Here is a 15284-nt window from a genome sequence, read left to right as displayed (position 1 = left end):
ACAGTGAGTGGGGTTGATAGTTGATAGTGGACCCCCCCCCAAATATTTTCTGTGCGGATCTGCACGAATCACGTAAGTCACCCATTTCCTATTCAAAACGGCGAATTTCACCGAAAGGTGAGGAGTTTGCATGTCTGTTAAATGGAAGCGCGAGGAGAGCGCTCGCCCCCGAGAGTTACATGTGTGAAGCCGGCTGGTGTATGGAATAACGCGCATTAGAGGCCTTGTATGCTGACTCTCGCTTTCTCGCTATCTGCGATCGCTGTGGATTATAATTTTTTCCAAAGTCATTGGATTACAGCAAGCAAAGGATCCTTTTTCCTAACGTGCGTGTTTTGGTGAGATTGTGTTTTGCAACCGTATGGGGAACGACTTCTCAACAGATTGTAAGCGCAACAACTCTTTCTTATTCCGGGGATCACGTTTGTGTTTTGGACTGTTTGAATCATCTGTTGATGTCGGGACTATTGGGCACTGAACTTTGGGGGGTATTTGTTTGTGCATTGTGAAACTTTGTTGTTAATTGTGTGTCGGGCCTTCAGTTACGCGCCGAGTGGCCGCGAGTTCGTTCATTACAATACAAAGTGAATCAATCTCATATGTTTGGGTTTCTACCAGTCTGTTGTTGCCAGCGTCCTCTTCTATGCAGTAGTATGTTGGGGAGGAAGCACAAGGAAGAAGGATGCGGGGCGAATTGACAGGCTGGAAAGCTGGCTCTGTAGTGGGAGCTGAACTGGAGTGCATCACTTCACTATCTGACAAAAGGACCCTGAACAAACTGATCAACATCTTGGACAATGAGTGTCACCCACTCCACAGCACTATTGTTAAGCAGAAGAGCCTGATCAGCTGGAGACTTCGCTCACTGCCTTGCACAACTGACAGACTGAGAAAGTCATTTGTCCCCAGGGCCATTGAACTGTTCAATGCCTCACTTAAGGGAAGAGAAGAGATAGACTTCTCTGCATAATCTGTCTGCCTCTTCACCCCCTCCATGTTTGGATACTGTCTGTCCACTAGCCACTTTTACCACTGTCTTTATGCCTCACTGTTTGCATGCTATATTAGCACATTAGCACATATGCATAACCCCCCCCCCCTCCATGCCACAGCCGAACTGTGGCCACTCTTATACATTTTCTTTAAATAGTTAAATATATAGATATATAGACTTTACTTTACTTTATTTCTGCATTGTTGCACTGTTGGACTTACTCATTTGCACTATCACCATGACCACTATCACCATTGCACTACCACCATGACACTCATTCACACAGAGCACCTTAGAGCACTTTACCATACCTTACTATGCACAGAGAATCACAGGCTCAGTCCCTGCCTCAGTCATTGCAAGCACCTCTGATTGATTAATCACCACTATGTGGATACTGTTTTTAGAATTGATTTAGATTAAGTGTTAGTTAGTATAATTTGTATTTTAGTATATTTAGCATATTCTTTATCTTCTACTGTCCTTATTGCTTAGTTGTGTTTTTATATTATATACTTTAATTACTCTTTCTGCTGTTAAAGAATGTGTTTGTGTTGTCTGTATGCTGCTGAGACCTTGAATTTCCCCTGGGGATCAATAAAGTATCTATCTATCTTTCTGTAAGATAGTTTTTCTTTAATATACACTCTTATTAAGAGGAAGGCAAGGCCTTTTGCCAGTTTAAGTCAAGATAAACTGAGGCCTTCGTCTGAATTGAGCTAGCACGATTTCCTGCTTGTTAGATCCGCCCGTAACCTTAAATGCGTAGTGGCAATCAGTTCTTTTGAATAAGGGCGAATTGTTACACATGTAAACAACTCGCCACGGATTTCTGAGCAGGTTTCTCTTGGTCAGCGGCGTAATGATTTTTAGAGGGTCAAGAAAGTGATTTGTGGATCATGCGCCAGACCATACCTTCTGCCACACCCCTAGGCGCAAGGTTTAATAAAAGTGAAGCGCATGGTGCAAAATCCGCCACTGACTGGGTGTAAGATAAGAATAAGCCTTGCGATGCGCTTTGCATCACCTTGTGCCGGGTGCACGATAGAGCCCCTATTCTGGAACACCATAGTTCATAGTTCCCTCAGACAAGAAAAATTTCAGGCCAATCAGTGATGAGAGAGGAAGACGAAAACCAAACTTATTGAGATAAACAGTAGCAGCAACACCTGCAAACATAAAAAAATGCAGTTGGAAAAATGCAGAAATGTATTTACAGCAAAGGTAGACCAACATACATTGTTTCCTGACTGTTGATGCTGTTTATTGTCAGTTTGTAAAGTTTAGGCGAAGTAGAAAATAACATTAGATCTTTGATCAATGTGATTGGTAAGGCTGGACCAATGATTTCAAAGTTAGTGCCCATCATGATGCAAGTGTTGGAAATGAATTCCAATCATGAGTCACCACACTCTATTCACTTTGTGAATGAGTTTGGATTTGTCTAGGCTACCTACATAATGTCTGCTTCACAAAATGATGTCAGACAAATGTCATCGAAAGGACCAAGGAAAAGCAATAATTAAAAAAGAAAAGTAAAACTTAAATCAGTGAAGGGGTTAGGCAGGGCTTAAGCTCACTTCATAAGAAGATATTTATTTGAAATATTAGTTTTCACCACCCACAGATACCTCAGTTGGATTAAGGTAGTGGGGTTAAGATGTCTGGAGCCCATTCTATAATATTCATTTTGACTCATTAACTACACAGTGGACAGAGCAGGGGAAAAACAGATAATGTTCATGCAGCAAGAATTTTTACTTTTGGAGAATAATCTCATAGTCAGTAGTCCAATTATTACAGAGGTATAAAAATAGCGTTTTGTAGCGGCGAAATTACGTGCCCTGGTCACTTCCAGGCTAACGAGTTTTGACTAAAAACGGTAAAATCGAACTTTCTCAAAACACATCCGAATGACATGATTTTGATGTCAACTCAACGTATGTACTCCCAATCATCCGTAAATTGATCTAAAGTGCATTTTACTCCGGATAATTCCTTTAAGACACTGGTGCTTCTCTACTGGGTCATAAATATGAGTCAATTAAAGGTATTTATGATGAGAAAGACACTGCCAGTTCCACATGCCACCAACAGATCTTAGTCTAAATGGGGTTCCTCATATTTAATAGCACCACTTTTCATGACATCAACAGTTACAGTGAAGGAAAGACATACATTTTCTTAGTTGTTCAAGTAAGTATTTCATTATTCAAGATTATCATGGTAGACCTATAGGAGAGTTATAAGCTATAGGTTTGCTATCCTTTTGGGATGGCTCTTTAAATTGTAGACTCAACGAGAGGTAGTTTGAGAACACCGACATTCATCTGAGCTCAAAAGTTTCTTTTTTATTAAATGGCATAGCAACAGTTCTCACACAGATGCTAGTAGGAAACTGGTCTAAAAGTCCTGGACGCGGCGGAAAGAACCCAAACCAGGATGCATGGCGTTCCACTCTGTGTACCGGCGGTATTCACCCTTCTCCAGTAGGTACTGACGGCCGCGATAGTTGGGATGCTCGTAGAAGACCCAGGCCCCATCCATCACGTTACAGGAATGGACCTCACGGTGACTAAAGCGATCATAGACAGAGGGACAATCGTCGCTAAACTCCATCATCTGTCCCTGGAAGTCAGGACGTTCGTAAACCCGGAGGCGGTAAATGCCATAAGTCTGAAGGAAAGATTGAGATGGGGGATGCAAGTGTCAAGAAACAAGAAGAGTGAATAAAAAATCATCTGTGGGCTAACACTGACATACAGTAACTAGTTGCCTCAGTGTTTTTGCAAGTCAAAATATTTACTTTCAGAGTATTTACCAATACATACAGTACATGCTGAAGCTTGTAGTACAATTTGTAACAAGCTATATATGTAGTAAGAGTACAGTAGTTATCAGCTTATAGAGTACATACACTACCGTTCAAAAGTTTGGAGTCACTTAGAAACTTCCTTGTTTTTATCATTAATGTTGTAAATTAGAAATGGCTGATCTTTAATGCAATATCTACATATGTATACGGATGGCCATTATCAGCAACCATTCATCCAATGTTCCAAAGGCACATTCTGTTTACTAATCTGATATCCCTTTAAAGGCTAACTGAGAAAACATTAGAGAACCCTTTTGCAATTATGTAAGCACATAATGTAATCGAAATACTGCACTGATTAAATAAAACAATGCAATTGACCTCCGCTGGTATTCTGTCTATAATGGAATGGACATTTTGAAGTGACCCCAAACTTTTGAACGGCAGTGCATATGCTTACTTTTGCATTTTGAAAATATTATCACTTAATGATGCCAAAGAAGATATAGTTTTTCATCCAATAAAATGTAATTCTGTGAAGTTTGTCTCTATGTATCTTTAGTCTAAATTGTTGCCACTTAAGACACTTTTTGGCCGTGCATGTGTGCATATATGTGTTTCTGTTATTTGTGTGTGACTGGTCTGGAAAGAGGACAAACAAAATTCCACTCCAGTCCAAGACCACTCAGACAAGCCAATGGCTGGTGTGGCGACTCCAAGGGAACTGGGACTCACGTTTCGGATAAGACGACAGGACTTAATGATGTCATTGATGCCCATCCAGCGCTGGTGGTCGGGATACTCCCCCTTTGTCAAGACATACTGTGAGCCCATGTAGTTGGGTCGCTCGTAGATGACCCACGCCCCACTGTCTACCCTGATGGAGTTGCAGCGACTGAAATGGGAGCTCAGCTCAGGGCAGTCGCTACTGCACTCAAAGTAGCGACCCTGAAAATTTCGGTCCTCATAGAAGATGATCTGTGAACAGAGTTGTATTTTTTAGTGAAACTTATAGTGTAAATTGGAGCAAGAGGGCACATAGGTCAAGAGAAATCCTCACTTTAAGAACATCAGAGATGAAGAACAACAACACTCACCTTTCCATGTCGATCCATGTTTTGGGCCTGTCCGGGTGCTTTTGATCACAAAATGTTTATACCCCCTTATGCTGTATTGACAGCGACATTGACGGGTCAGATTTATATATGAGGGACATTGAATTGCACTGCCAGGGGAATCATTGTCATCTGAAAAGCATCAGCATTTAGGGCCCTATCCGCACAACAGCTGATGCTGCGATTGTCTCTAAATGTGTGGCTTAATGCAACGTTTACCCGTCATTGTCTCGACACACTGACCTTTTGATCTAAGCGATACGTGATTCCAGAAAAGATTAATCAATCCAATTAAACTGTTTTCTAGACTCTGGGGGCAGCAACGGTTTCCACCGCTTTGGCTCCTGGCCACGCAACTGGTGAGTGTGAAGGCTGGCACCTGCCTCACAATGAACAGGTGCACTCATAGCCACTGGCCACACCCTTAACCCCACTGCTTAGTAAGTGGTCCTCTACTGGATCCTGCTGTTGAAGATTTGACAGATGTTCGCTCAGGCATCTTGACAGCCAAGTATTGCAATAGTGATATTTACAGAGAAGCATTTAAGCATCACTATCTCATAAGACTTATTGAAGTTATCAACTACAAGGAAAACAAAAACACTGAAACTCTTTGTACTTTAGCCAAGGTGATTTGATTTTCCTTCAACTGTATGTATACTGTAAAGTTAAAGTCTGATCTCATTTATATGGTTTAATCTATTGTGTCCAAACATTGAGAAAAGCTTTTGCTACAAACTAAACTGGAGATCATTATGTTAAAATACTTTTACATTTGGGTTAATGTGGCTATTTAAAATAAGAAATTCGTGTGTATAGATGGAACAGACAGACCTCCAACTGGCAGCAAAAGAATGTCAGCCAGACCAATGATGAAGAAAAAGCAGATTGCCTCACCATGCTGGGATGCTGTTCAAGGGTCTTTGTGCCTTCATGAATTTTGGTAAATGGAGGGAAGCAGATTGCATTTCCGTCTCATTCTAACTAAAAAGCTCTTCTCATATTACAGTTGTTCTCAGTCACTTTGGGGCATTCATCAAAACATCATTAACGTTTGCAAAAACAGTTAAAGCAACACCAAAGAACTTTTCCTCTGTAGCACGCACGCTATTTGTTTATCCAGCACCGGCTTTGCAAATAACGATGTCCATAGACAAGGTAGAATATGTTGCACGATTTATGAAAGTACGATGTATTGCGACATCAGATGCAAGTCAAATTTGTAGTTTCTTATGTCTCATTCCATCGAACTACAGATCCGCTACCCGAGCTGGCAAACTTACATAGTGCGGTTATTCTTGAATTTCCCCTGGGGATCAATAAAGTATCTATCTATCTATCTATAGCCGATAGAGGGCTGTGAAGCGAATGCAGAAGTGCCGTTCACCCTGTTACAAGTTGATGAACCACTGAAACGATTTTGGAAACATTATTTTAAGGTACAAAAAACTCTTTGGTGTTGCTTTAAGTGCTTTTCTCAAAATAATTTGTACAAACTGAATTACATAGTGGTTTATCTGCAAAAGCACACAACTTGCTCACACTGCTTAGTTTTTGTTTCAACATGTAAGTACCATCAGAAAAACAATTTCCCGTGTCACTGTTATGAACAAGATAGTGAAAATAGTTGCCTAAATATGAGGTGCATGTGCAAAATCATTATAACAAGGGGTCACAAGGATACAGTACGTAGGACCCTTACCTTCTTGAATTTCCCCTTGGGGATCAATAAAGTATCTATCTATCTATCTATCTATCTATCTATCTATCTATCTATACTACTGTGCAAATCATAGCATGGGCCAGCTGTTTCAAGAGAAAGTCTAATGATGGAATGAGTGACATAAGGCCATGGTGAAACAGGAGCTGAGAAGGAGCTCTTCTCTTATTTTACATTACATTTAGCAGACACTTTTGTGTAATGTTTGTAACATGTAATGCTTGCAAAAAAAGGATGACTGCCAAAAGGATTTAATGTGAACCCAGACAAAATGTGAATTTGCTCTGCAGGTACGTCTGGAAAGAAGCCCATTGATGACAGTTTCCAAATAAAAAAAATACCAAAAACCCAGGATCCAATCACAATCGGCAAATCTTATATGCCATGGGGCAGGCTTTATATGATGACAGATAGAGCAGTGCATTCAACACAACCAAAAAACCTTTGTTTGCAAGATTTGATTGCTGCACTTCTGAAATGTTGGGGGGGGGGGGGGGGGGGTAAAAAGTGCAGTAGAAGAGGGGTTTAGTAGATTAAGTGGCAAGGGCTGCATAAGAAAGGTGGGGGAGGATTGGGATTGGGGGGGGCACCAACAAGGAGCACCCAAGAGCAACAGGGGCAAAGAAAAACTCCCTTACTAAGGAAGAAACCTTGGGCAGATCCACGGCTCAAGGGGCTAACCCAACTGCCAGGGGTCTTGGTGTGTGTGTTGGGGGGATGACAAGGGAGATGGGATAGTGTGTTGTGTATGTGGGGAGAGGGCAGTGTGCAATATGTCATGAGACAATGTGCTGTGTATTGGGGGGGGGGGGGCAGTGTGCTGTAAGTATGTTGGGGATGTGTGTTGGAGAAGCTTCCTGATGAAATAATGTGCTGTGTATGTAGGGGAGAGGGGGGGCAGTCACTGCAAGTATGGTGAAGGGACTTACTATTGCAAGCAGAGTACTGTATGTATGATGTATGTGAGTGATGACAGTGAAGATGTGTGTGTGGGCAGCAGGGGAGTGGAGCAGTGACTGTGTGTGTGTGTAGTGTGTGTGTGGGTAGGTGGGGGCAGTGTGCTGTAAGTATGTAGAGGATGCGTGTTGGAGAAGATCCTGAAGACAATGTGCTGTGTATGTGTGTGGGGAGGGGGGGGCAGTGTGCAGCAAGTATGTAGAGGAGGCTTACTGTAGCAAGCAATGTGCTGTATGTATGTGAGGTGATGACAGTGATGATGTAAGTGTGTGTGTATTGGGGATGGGGGGTGGGTGGGGGTTAGAAAGGCTAGGCAATCAAGGACATGGGTAGATAAATGGAGGAGAAATCACAAATAATAAATAAAAAGTTCTATGGAGATGTGCAAAAGTTGGAGAAAGTCAGATATGTGTGTGTGTGTGTGTGTGTGTGTGTGTGTGTGTGTGTGTGTGTGTGTGTGTGTGTGTGTGTGTGTGTGTGTTTTGACGTGTGATGAAATAAGAAAATAAATAAAAGGTCTGTAGCATAGGGAGAGGGATGTAAAAGTGCTAATGTAGGTGTGTGTGCGTGGGGGGGGGGGGGGGGGGTCATGAGTGCTGAGGAGTGAATGAGTGCAAAGTCAGTATAGTGTGAGTTCAGGGTTCGGAAATGTTTGAGAGTGCTGAGGAATGAATGTGTGCAAAGTCAGTATAGTGTGAGTTCAGAGTTCGGATGGCCTGGGGATAAAAACTTCTCCTGAGTCTCTCAGTTCTGGCTTTGTAACTACATAGGTGTCTTCTAGATTTCAGTGGTAGGAATAATCCATTGTTAGGATGAGAAGAGTCCTTCAGAATCTTTTGGGCTCTTAGGAGTAGTCTTCTGGAATAGATATCTTGTAGAGCAGGGAGTTGCCTGCAGGCTTTACCAAATTGACTGGACAGTGCAACAGAATGTGCATCAATCAGCGTCAGCAGCAGGGAAGTCGAGCAGGTGTTTTCGCTGGTCAAACCCCGTAAAGCAGCTGGCCCGGACAACCTGCTGAGTATAGTTCTCAGGACATGTCACGAACACGAACAACTTGTTCCAAAGGTCATTGGATACACATACGGTACCCAAAATTTGGAAAACGGCTGAAATTCTGCCACTGCCAAAAAAATTCAAACACAAACGATTTTAGGTCAATGGCTCTTACCTCTGTAGCAATCAAGTGTTTGGAGCGTATCATTCTGACCCACTTAAAAAAAACAAACAGTAACTCAAATGGACACACTCCAGTTTGCATATAGACAGAAAAGAGGTGTGGAAGATGCAATCACTTCTATGCTAAATGGAATATACAAACACTTGGAACTACCTTCAATCACACATTTTAATTGAGAAGTTGGGAACAATGGGAGTTAACCATTCTCTTCTGAAATGGAAGAGTCATTACTATAAATAGGGGTGTTCCCCAAGGGAGTGTCCTATCGCCCCTATTATATATACTGTACACTAATGACTGTGTGAGCCACACCCCTGACTGTTCTTTTATTAAGTTTGCGGATGATACTGGCTGCCATAGTGGGTTTCTTAACAGGTGATGAGACAGGCTACAGACAGGAAATAGACCAGTTTTATGAATGGTGCAATGTAAATTCCTTGATTTTAAATGTAAACAAAAGAAATGGTAATTAATTTTAGGAAAAGGCCCCCACTTAAATCAGTCTCTGTACAAGGGAGTGATATTGACATGGTAGAAGAATATAAGTACTTAGGTACTATCATTGACAATAATCTCACATGGAAGGCAAACACTCTAGCAAGATACACAAAGGCACAACAAAGATTTTATTTCTTAAGAAAATTGTGTAGCTTTAAGGCTGATACAGTGATTTTGAGGCTGTTTTATTGAACTTTTATACAGAGTGTTGTGACCTTTGCAATTCAGTGTTGGGGGGGGGGGGGGTCTTTCTGTTCAAAACAGGAATATGATGGATAGAATTACAAAACTAGGCAGGAAAATAAGTGGATCAGAAGTGAAAAGTATCATGCAGATTTCTGACGAATACACCATTAATTTGGCTGTGAAAATACTAGATGATCCATCCCACCCCCTCTTCTCTGAGTACTCTCCTCTCCCCTCAGGACTCCGCTATAGAATGCCACATGCAAAAACAAACAGAGCTATTACATCTTTTGTGCCAAGGAGCATCCAGTTGCTAAATAGGTTGAATTCAGACAGGTTGACACCATCCTAAAGCATGCATACACACTTTTTTAATATATATTGTATGTTTTTTGGATTTGTTTGTCATTCTATGTATCAATGTGTGAGTCTTGTCTAGTGTTGTCTAGCTTTATGTAACTTATGGCTCCTAAATGCAAGACAAATTCCCCCTTGAGGCAATAAAGGTTTCATTCATTCAATTCCAGGCAAATCATATAAACCTCTGGTAAACCCTGATAAACCCTTATGACATATCCATATACAGTATCTCTATGTGTGACTGCATGTAACTGCACTATGACTCATAATAGTCTCATTTCTGTAAATGTAAATAGGGCCCTATTAGTAACCTTGAGGCTGATTAAAACAAATATCACCAATTATGTTCACTTCCTGTTTTGGTGTGGCATCTCTTGCAAATCAATGTATCCACTATTCCTTGAAAATCTATCACTACATACTGTTCAGTATGTTTCAAAAGAATTACACACATTCCAAAATGTCACTCAAACAAACTATTAGTTTGTGAAAGATGTTGTCATACTAATGCCACATTAAATGAACTAGTAAAAAAAAAAAGTTTATTGTTGGGTTTCAATGCAAATCAATTGCCCACCATTACGTTCTTGTTTGAGATAAATGGAAAAAATAAATAAAAATGGACAATACAAAATTGGTGGTCTCAAGAAGTCAGGAATGAGACTGCAAAACCACTCATCAGTGCAACACATGGGTGGATGGATGGTTGGATGATTGGATGTATAGATAGAGAGAGAGAAACTGAAGATGAACAAACCTGATTTGGCGAATTCAGATTATTTGCTGCTTTCCATAGAGTAGAGATTTTGGGTTTCCTGAATGGCTTCCCATGGGAGCAGGTAGAGGAGCACCGTAGTAGCTCCCTACCGCAGGACTGAAAAATAAACAGAGGGATCTTGATGTTAAGGGTTTTGAAGCTGGATCCTTCACATTAAGTCCTAAGGCAGAGACACCAAGACATTTCATCCGTCAACTGCAACAGTGAGAAGGAGATGAACTTGGAGAAAAATAGGAGCATGTATAGTAAAAGATCCATGTTCTGTATATTTTGTTATATAATATCCAGTTCTGTGTGGCATTGCCCATATTTACTCACAGGTCTATTAGTTCTCTATTAGTTCACAGACGAACACCATTATTGTGTAAATAAGGCATTTAGGAAGGGTATTTAAACATTTTCTAATGAGAGCTATTGCGAGCTAAATATTTGTTTATATATTGCGAGCTATTTAATTTTATGCTTTTCTCTTTACGATTTTGCTTAATAGTTGCTGCTCTGTGGTTTCTATTTGCAAATTAATACATTTATTGAATTTATACACGTAGGAGAATGAGAATGAGAATTGTTTTTAAAAAAGAAGGAGGCGTGATTTTTTCTTCCTGCACACTCGCTAGTCTGTTCCATTGTGTGTTTTCCAAATGCTAAGAAGAAGCGTTGCCTCGTCTTTGAAGGATTTGACTCGGCATGGCTTATTCTACCAAGCACGAATCCTTGACTTTGAGAAACAGCTAACCTTTGCACAACATATCTGTTTCAGAGTGACAGCTGCCCTTAAGAGTGCCTAATTTTAGTGAAAGAAAATTATTAATAAAATGTATTAATAAAAACATGCACTTTAAAAACAATATTTTAAATGTTGCTTCTGATAAAAAAGTATCTTTAATCATTTAACTTTTAACATTTATTTATAACATTTTATTACGGAATAATTGAACATTGCTCTTTAATTGTAGGCCTAGTGAGAAGTCATTAGGGGTCATAAATATTATATAATGATGTGTTAATAAAACTGATGAGGATAACTGTGCATAATAATTAGCATTAATAATCCCTCATAAAATGTGCAATTGAAAACATTGTAATAATAAATCTAATACAACTGGTTGTCAATTGTGTGCCCAATGTCTCAAGAATGACTGTTGGGCCTTCTTAGGGTTAAGGTCATATCATAAGTGAAAAATGCTAATAGCTTGATATCTTAACTTTGGAGCGCTTTGGGTTGCACTCTGTGCATGTTAAATGCGCTATACAAATAAATCTGACTTGACTTGATTTGACTTAACATCAGTAGCCTATTCATATCATAGTTGAAGTTCCAATGCATAGCTTCGAAATGCTTTTTCATTAAACATAAAGGGTTGTGACTTATTCAAAGCGTTTTTTTTTTTTTTGTTGTATTGTTTTAGATGTTATGTTTTTATATATGTATTTATTATTTTATCTCTTTTTACATGTGCTACTTATATATAAAACTGTTGTGCTTCATCACTTCCATTGTTTTTTAGTCTCAATGTAGGCCAATTCAAAAATGAATAAAAAAAATTGACAAAATCGACAATAATACACAGCTCACCATTAACAGGCTAAAAGTAGTTTATGAGACCAACTAAGGAATACATAAAGGTTCTTGAGTTTCTTTCTCCGAAAATTTAGAGAACACATACTATTCCTTAACACAAAGTTTAGACAAGATTGTACACGTCATGTGGTTGAAGTGTCTGGAAAATATCTGTAGTCCCTAACTAAAGATCAGGTAAAGACTGAGACTTGAGAGACTAAAGTTAACAGTTGAGCCGGCTATATTCTTGAGTTTTTTTTTTTTTTTGCTTTGTTTGCTTTACTGTCACTGTTACAATACTTTTAAATAAGCATGCAACTCAAAATCACTGGACATTAACAGAGTACAGTCTCATATGGACAACATAGTTGAGGTAGAATGTTTGCCCTGGTTTTCTACAGCCTCCTCTTAAAGCTGACAAAGATTACAAAACACACTTTGCAGCAAACTCATCGCTTTATTTGCCAGTACGTGAGGCACACAAGCAACTTTTTGAAACCCAGTGTTAGATGACCATGGCACTCTAGAATTCAGTGACCCTGCGGAAAGAACCCACGGAGGGGGAGGTGGCACCCCAATCTGAGTAGTTGCGGTACTCCCCTTTCTCCAGGAAGTACTGGCGCCCCCTGTAGTTGGGCTGCTCATAGAAGGCCCAGGCACCGTCCATCACCATGCAAGAGTTGAACTCACGGAACTTGAAGGCTTCATGGACAGAGGGACAGTCCTCACAATATTCCGCCATCTGTCCTCCAAATTCTGGGCTCTCATAAATCCTTATTTTATAGTTATTTCCATAGACCTTTAAAAACAGCACAGACACATTCAGAATTGGGTAAGGCATGAAATTCCACCATTATGTAACTTGGGAGCTTAACATAACTCTTAGTAGTGGCGCTTTTTATTGAGGGTTTTCTTGGCTGTTTTCCTGACTTCCTTCATCATAATGTGCACGGGCACACTGCTGCCAAAAAATGAGCCTTTTATCTCCCCTTATTGTCTGTTGGATTTTCGATGCATAATGCCTGGTTGGTGCTCTCTCTGGCATGCCATTCAACCAGTGCACTGCCCTACATCAGAAGTTTGCCTGACACTCTTTAATGTCCAATTTCTCAAAAAGTCAAATGGGACAATAACGAACAAGTTAAATTATTGATGCCACAGAATTAATATTGGGTCTCATGAGTGTCTAGTCATGTGTTGCTATGCCAGGTGAGGCACACATAATAAGTCTCTTTCTACAGACTGACTACAGACTAATATGATCCCCATTTCCCTCTACATACAATTGCCATAATTGTGCAATAACAGATTCATTATCACCAATGATCTTACATTTGTTATACACCGACAAGATTTGATGCTGTCGCTGAAACCCATCCATTGCTGGTGGTCAGGGTACTCTCCTGGGCTCAGGATGTACTGGTAGCCCTTGTAGTGTGGGCGCTCGTAGAGGACCCAGCAGCCACTCTCCACCCTGATGGAGTTGCAGCGGCCGAAGTAGCAGTGTAGGTCTGGGCAGTCACTGCTGCACTCATAACAGTGACCTTGGAAATTCTTCTCCTCATAGAACTCGATCTGAAACGAAGAGGCAAAGCACTGGTGAGCTTTCAGCTTCAAATGTGCCTGTATCAAGTTTTCCTATTAGTCTCTTTTGCCTGTTAATCTAGCTGAGTTTGTTTGCTCATAACTGCTTTTATGCAAGCTGTAGTTTCAAAGAAAGTGTAAGATGAAAGTAGATATCAGAGTAAGACTTACCTTCCCCATTGTAAATTACTGAATTGCTCACCTCCCACTCAGTTGCAGCACACTCGAGGTTTATATCGAAAAGCAGAATGTGCCGACGAGGGAAAGCCTTTGTTAAGTAAATAACCTTCATTTGCATATCAGCAAAATGGTTGGTTTGATTTCTGTCACAATGTAATGACTATCAAACAATTGTCTCAGGGGATGTGATGTGATAATACCTTGCAGAGGCTAACCCAGTCAGTCTGGCTGTGTTCATTTTCTGTTTCTGTATGGCATGTTCAGTAGCTCATATAATATTGACTCTTTATATGCCAACTTCTGCACAGTGTTGCGCGGAATCATTTCTGTAACAAATCATCAAGTCGTGGTACCTTTCAAAAGTGTAGGCAAGTAATTTCTGCATCTTCTTTTCCTACAACTGGTACATTTCACTGTACAAGGAAATCATGTGGTCATTATCTGCATGAAATTATGCATAGGTGATTCTATTCGTGGTAACAACACGCAAAACTGGATAGAAATTAACACATATTCTTTCATGCTTGCAACATAGGTCATTCCCATTTGCATGGATAAACAGCAGCTTGGAAATGAGAGACTCTATTATATTTATTATGATACTAGCATCACTTAAGATGGATGGACTATTACAATACTATATATAAAACATTGTTATAGTTTTTTCTTGTACAGTAAGTATATATAAGCATGTACAAATACGTAATATACTTCCCAAGTCTTCTGAAAGCTGTGTTCAGTTTAATAATTAAGTTTGGTCTGCACTACTGCAACCTGAAGTAATTAAGATGTGTGCCAACAATGCTTCAAACAAAACGATACTACCAAGATCTGCGCAACTACCTGTGACTACATGAACTAAAAGAGTTTTGGAATTGAATGTTTCTTTCATATTACAAGAAGTGCTCTCAAGACGGTGTGCTTCTCCAGAAAGGCATACCAGTTAAATGGCCACAGACAGCAGGTCATTCATCTAAGAAGTAGCATGTAAGTACTACTACTACTACTATAGAAAAATATTAATGGAAATGTGCTCTTTCAGCTAAATCAGTCCTCACCACTCTATAACATTGGAATAAATCAGCCAGGAAAATCTCTTATCAGATTTGTTTTTCCAGGCTATGAAAGCTAGAGGTATCTGCCTTGGCATATTCAACAACTTCCCTTACATGTGATATTTAATGTGACATCTCTGTTGTTGTTAAAAGATACTTCAGCAATCTCTATGTGATTTTCCCCCAAGAGCAAACAAGCCTTCTCTTTCCCAGTGCTAATGTGTTGAAGTAAGGAACTATAAAACAATTCATGGCTGTTACACAAGTAAGAAAACTGTTGAAATCCTTGAAATATTGATTA

At 40.0% G+C, this 15284-nt stretch overlaps 2 protein-coding genes across 2 annotated transcripts; both read right to left on the bottom strand.

Moving 5' to 3' along the window:
* Positions 1-3397: 3397 nt before the first annotated feature.
* On the bottom strand, positions 3398-4927 carry crygs3 (crystallin, gamma S3). The gene is made up of 3 exons (XM_076264006.1): positions 4907-4927; positions 4545-4787; positions 3398-3670 (listed from the first exon to the last, which is right to left on the bottom strand). Exons 1-3 carry the CDS (start codon positions 4922-4924, stop codon positions 3398-3400), a joined length of 534 nt encoding a protein of 177 aa, XP_076120121.1. The 5' UTR covers positions 4925-4927.
* Positions 4928-12687: 7760 nt separating this feature from the next.
* LOC143100626 (gamma-crystallin M2-like) lies at positions 12688-13928 on the bottom strand. Its single transcript, XM_076264005.1, has 3 exons — positions 13920-13928; positions 13497-13739; positions 12688-12963 (listed from the first exon to the last, which is right to left on the bottom strand). Exons 1-3 carry the CDS (start codon positions 13926-13928, stop codon positions 12688-12690), a joined length of 528 nt encoding a protein of 175 aa, XP_076120120.1.
* Positions 13929-15284: the final 1356 nt, after the last annotated feature.

Source organism: Alosa pseudoharengus, unplaced genomic scaffold (genome assembly GCF_046254945.1).
Source record: "Alosa pseudoharengus isolate Yale_2024_CS ecotype anadromous, Long Island Sound unplaced genomic scaffold, YU_APseudo_1.1 YU_APseudo_1.1_scf_3, whole genome shotgun sequence".
NCBI classification, from domain to species: Eukaryota; Metazoa; Chordata; class Actinopteri; order Clupeiformes; family Clupeidae; genus Alosa; species Alosa pseudoharengus.
The sequence above is the reverse complement of the archived record's forward strand: the minus strand, read 5'-3'. Positions and strand labels throughout refer to the sequence as shown.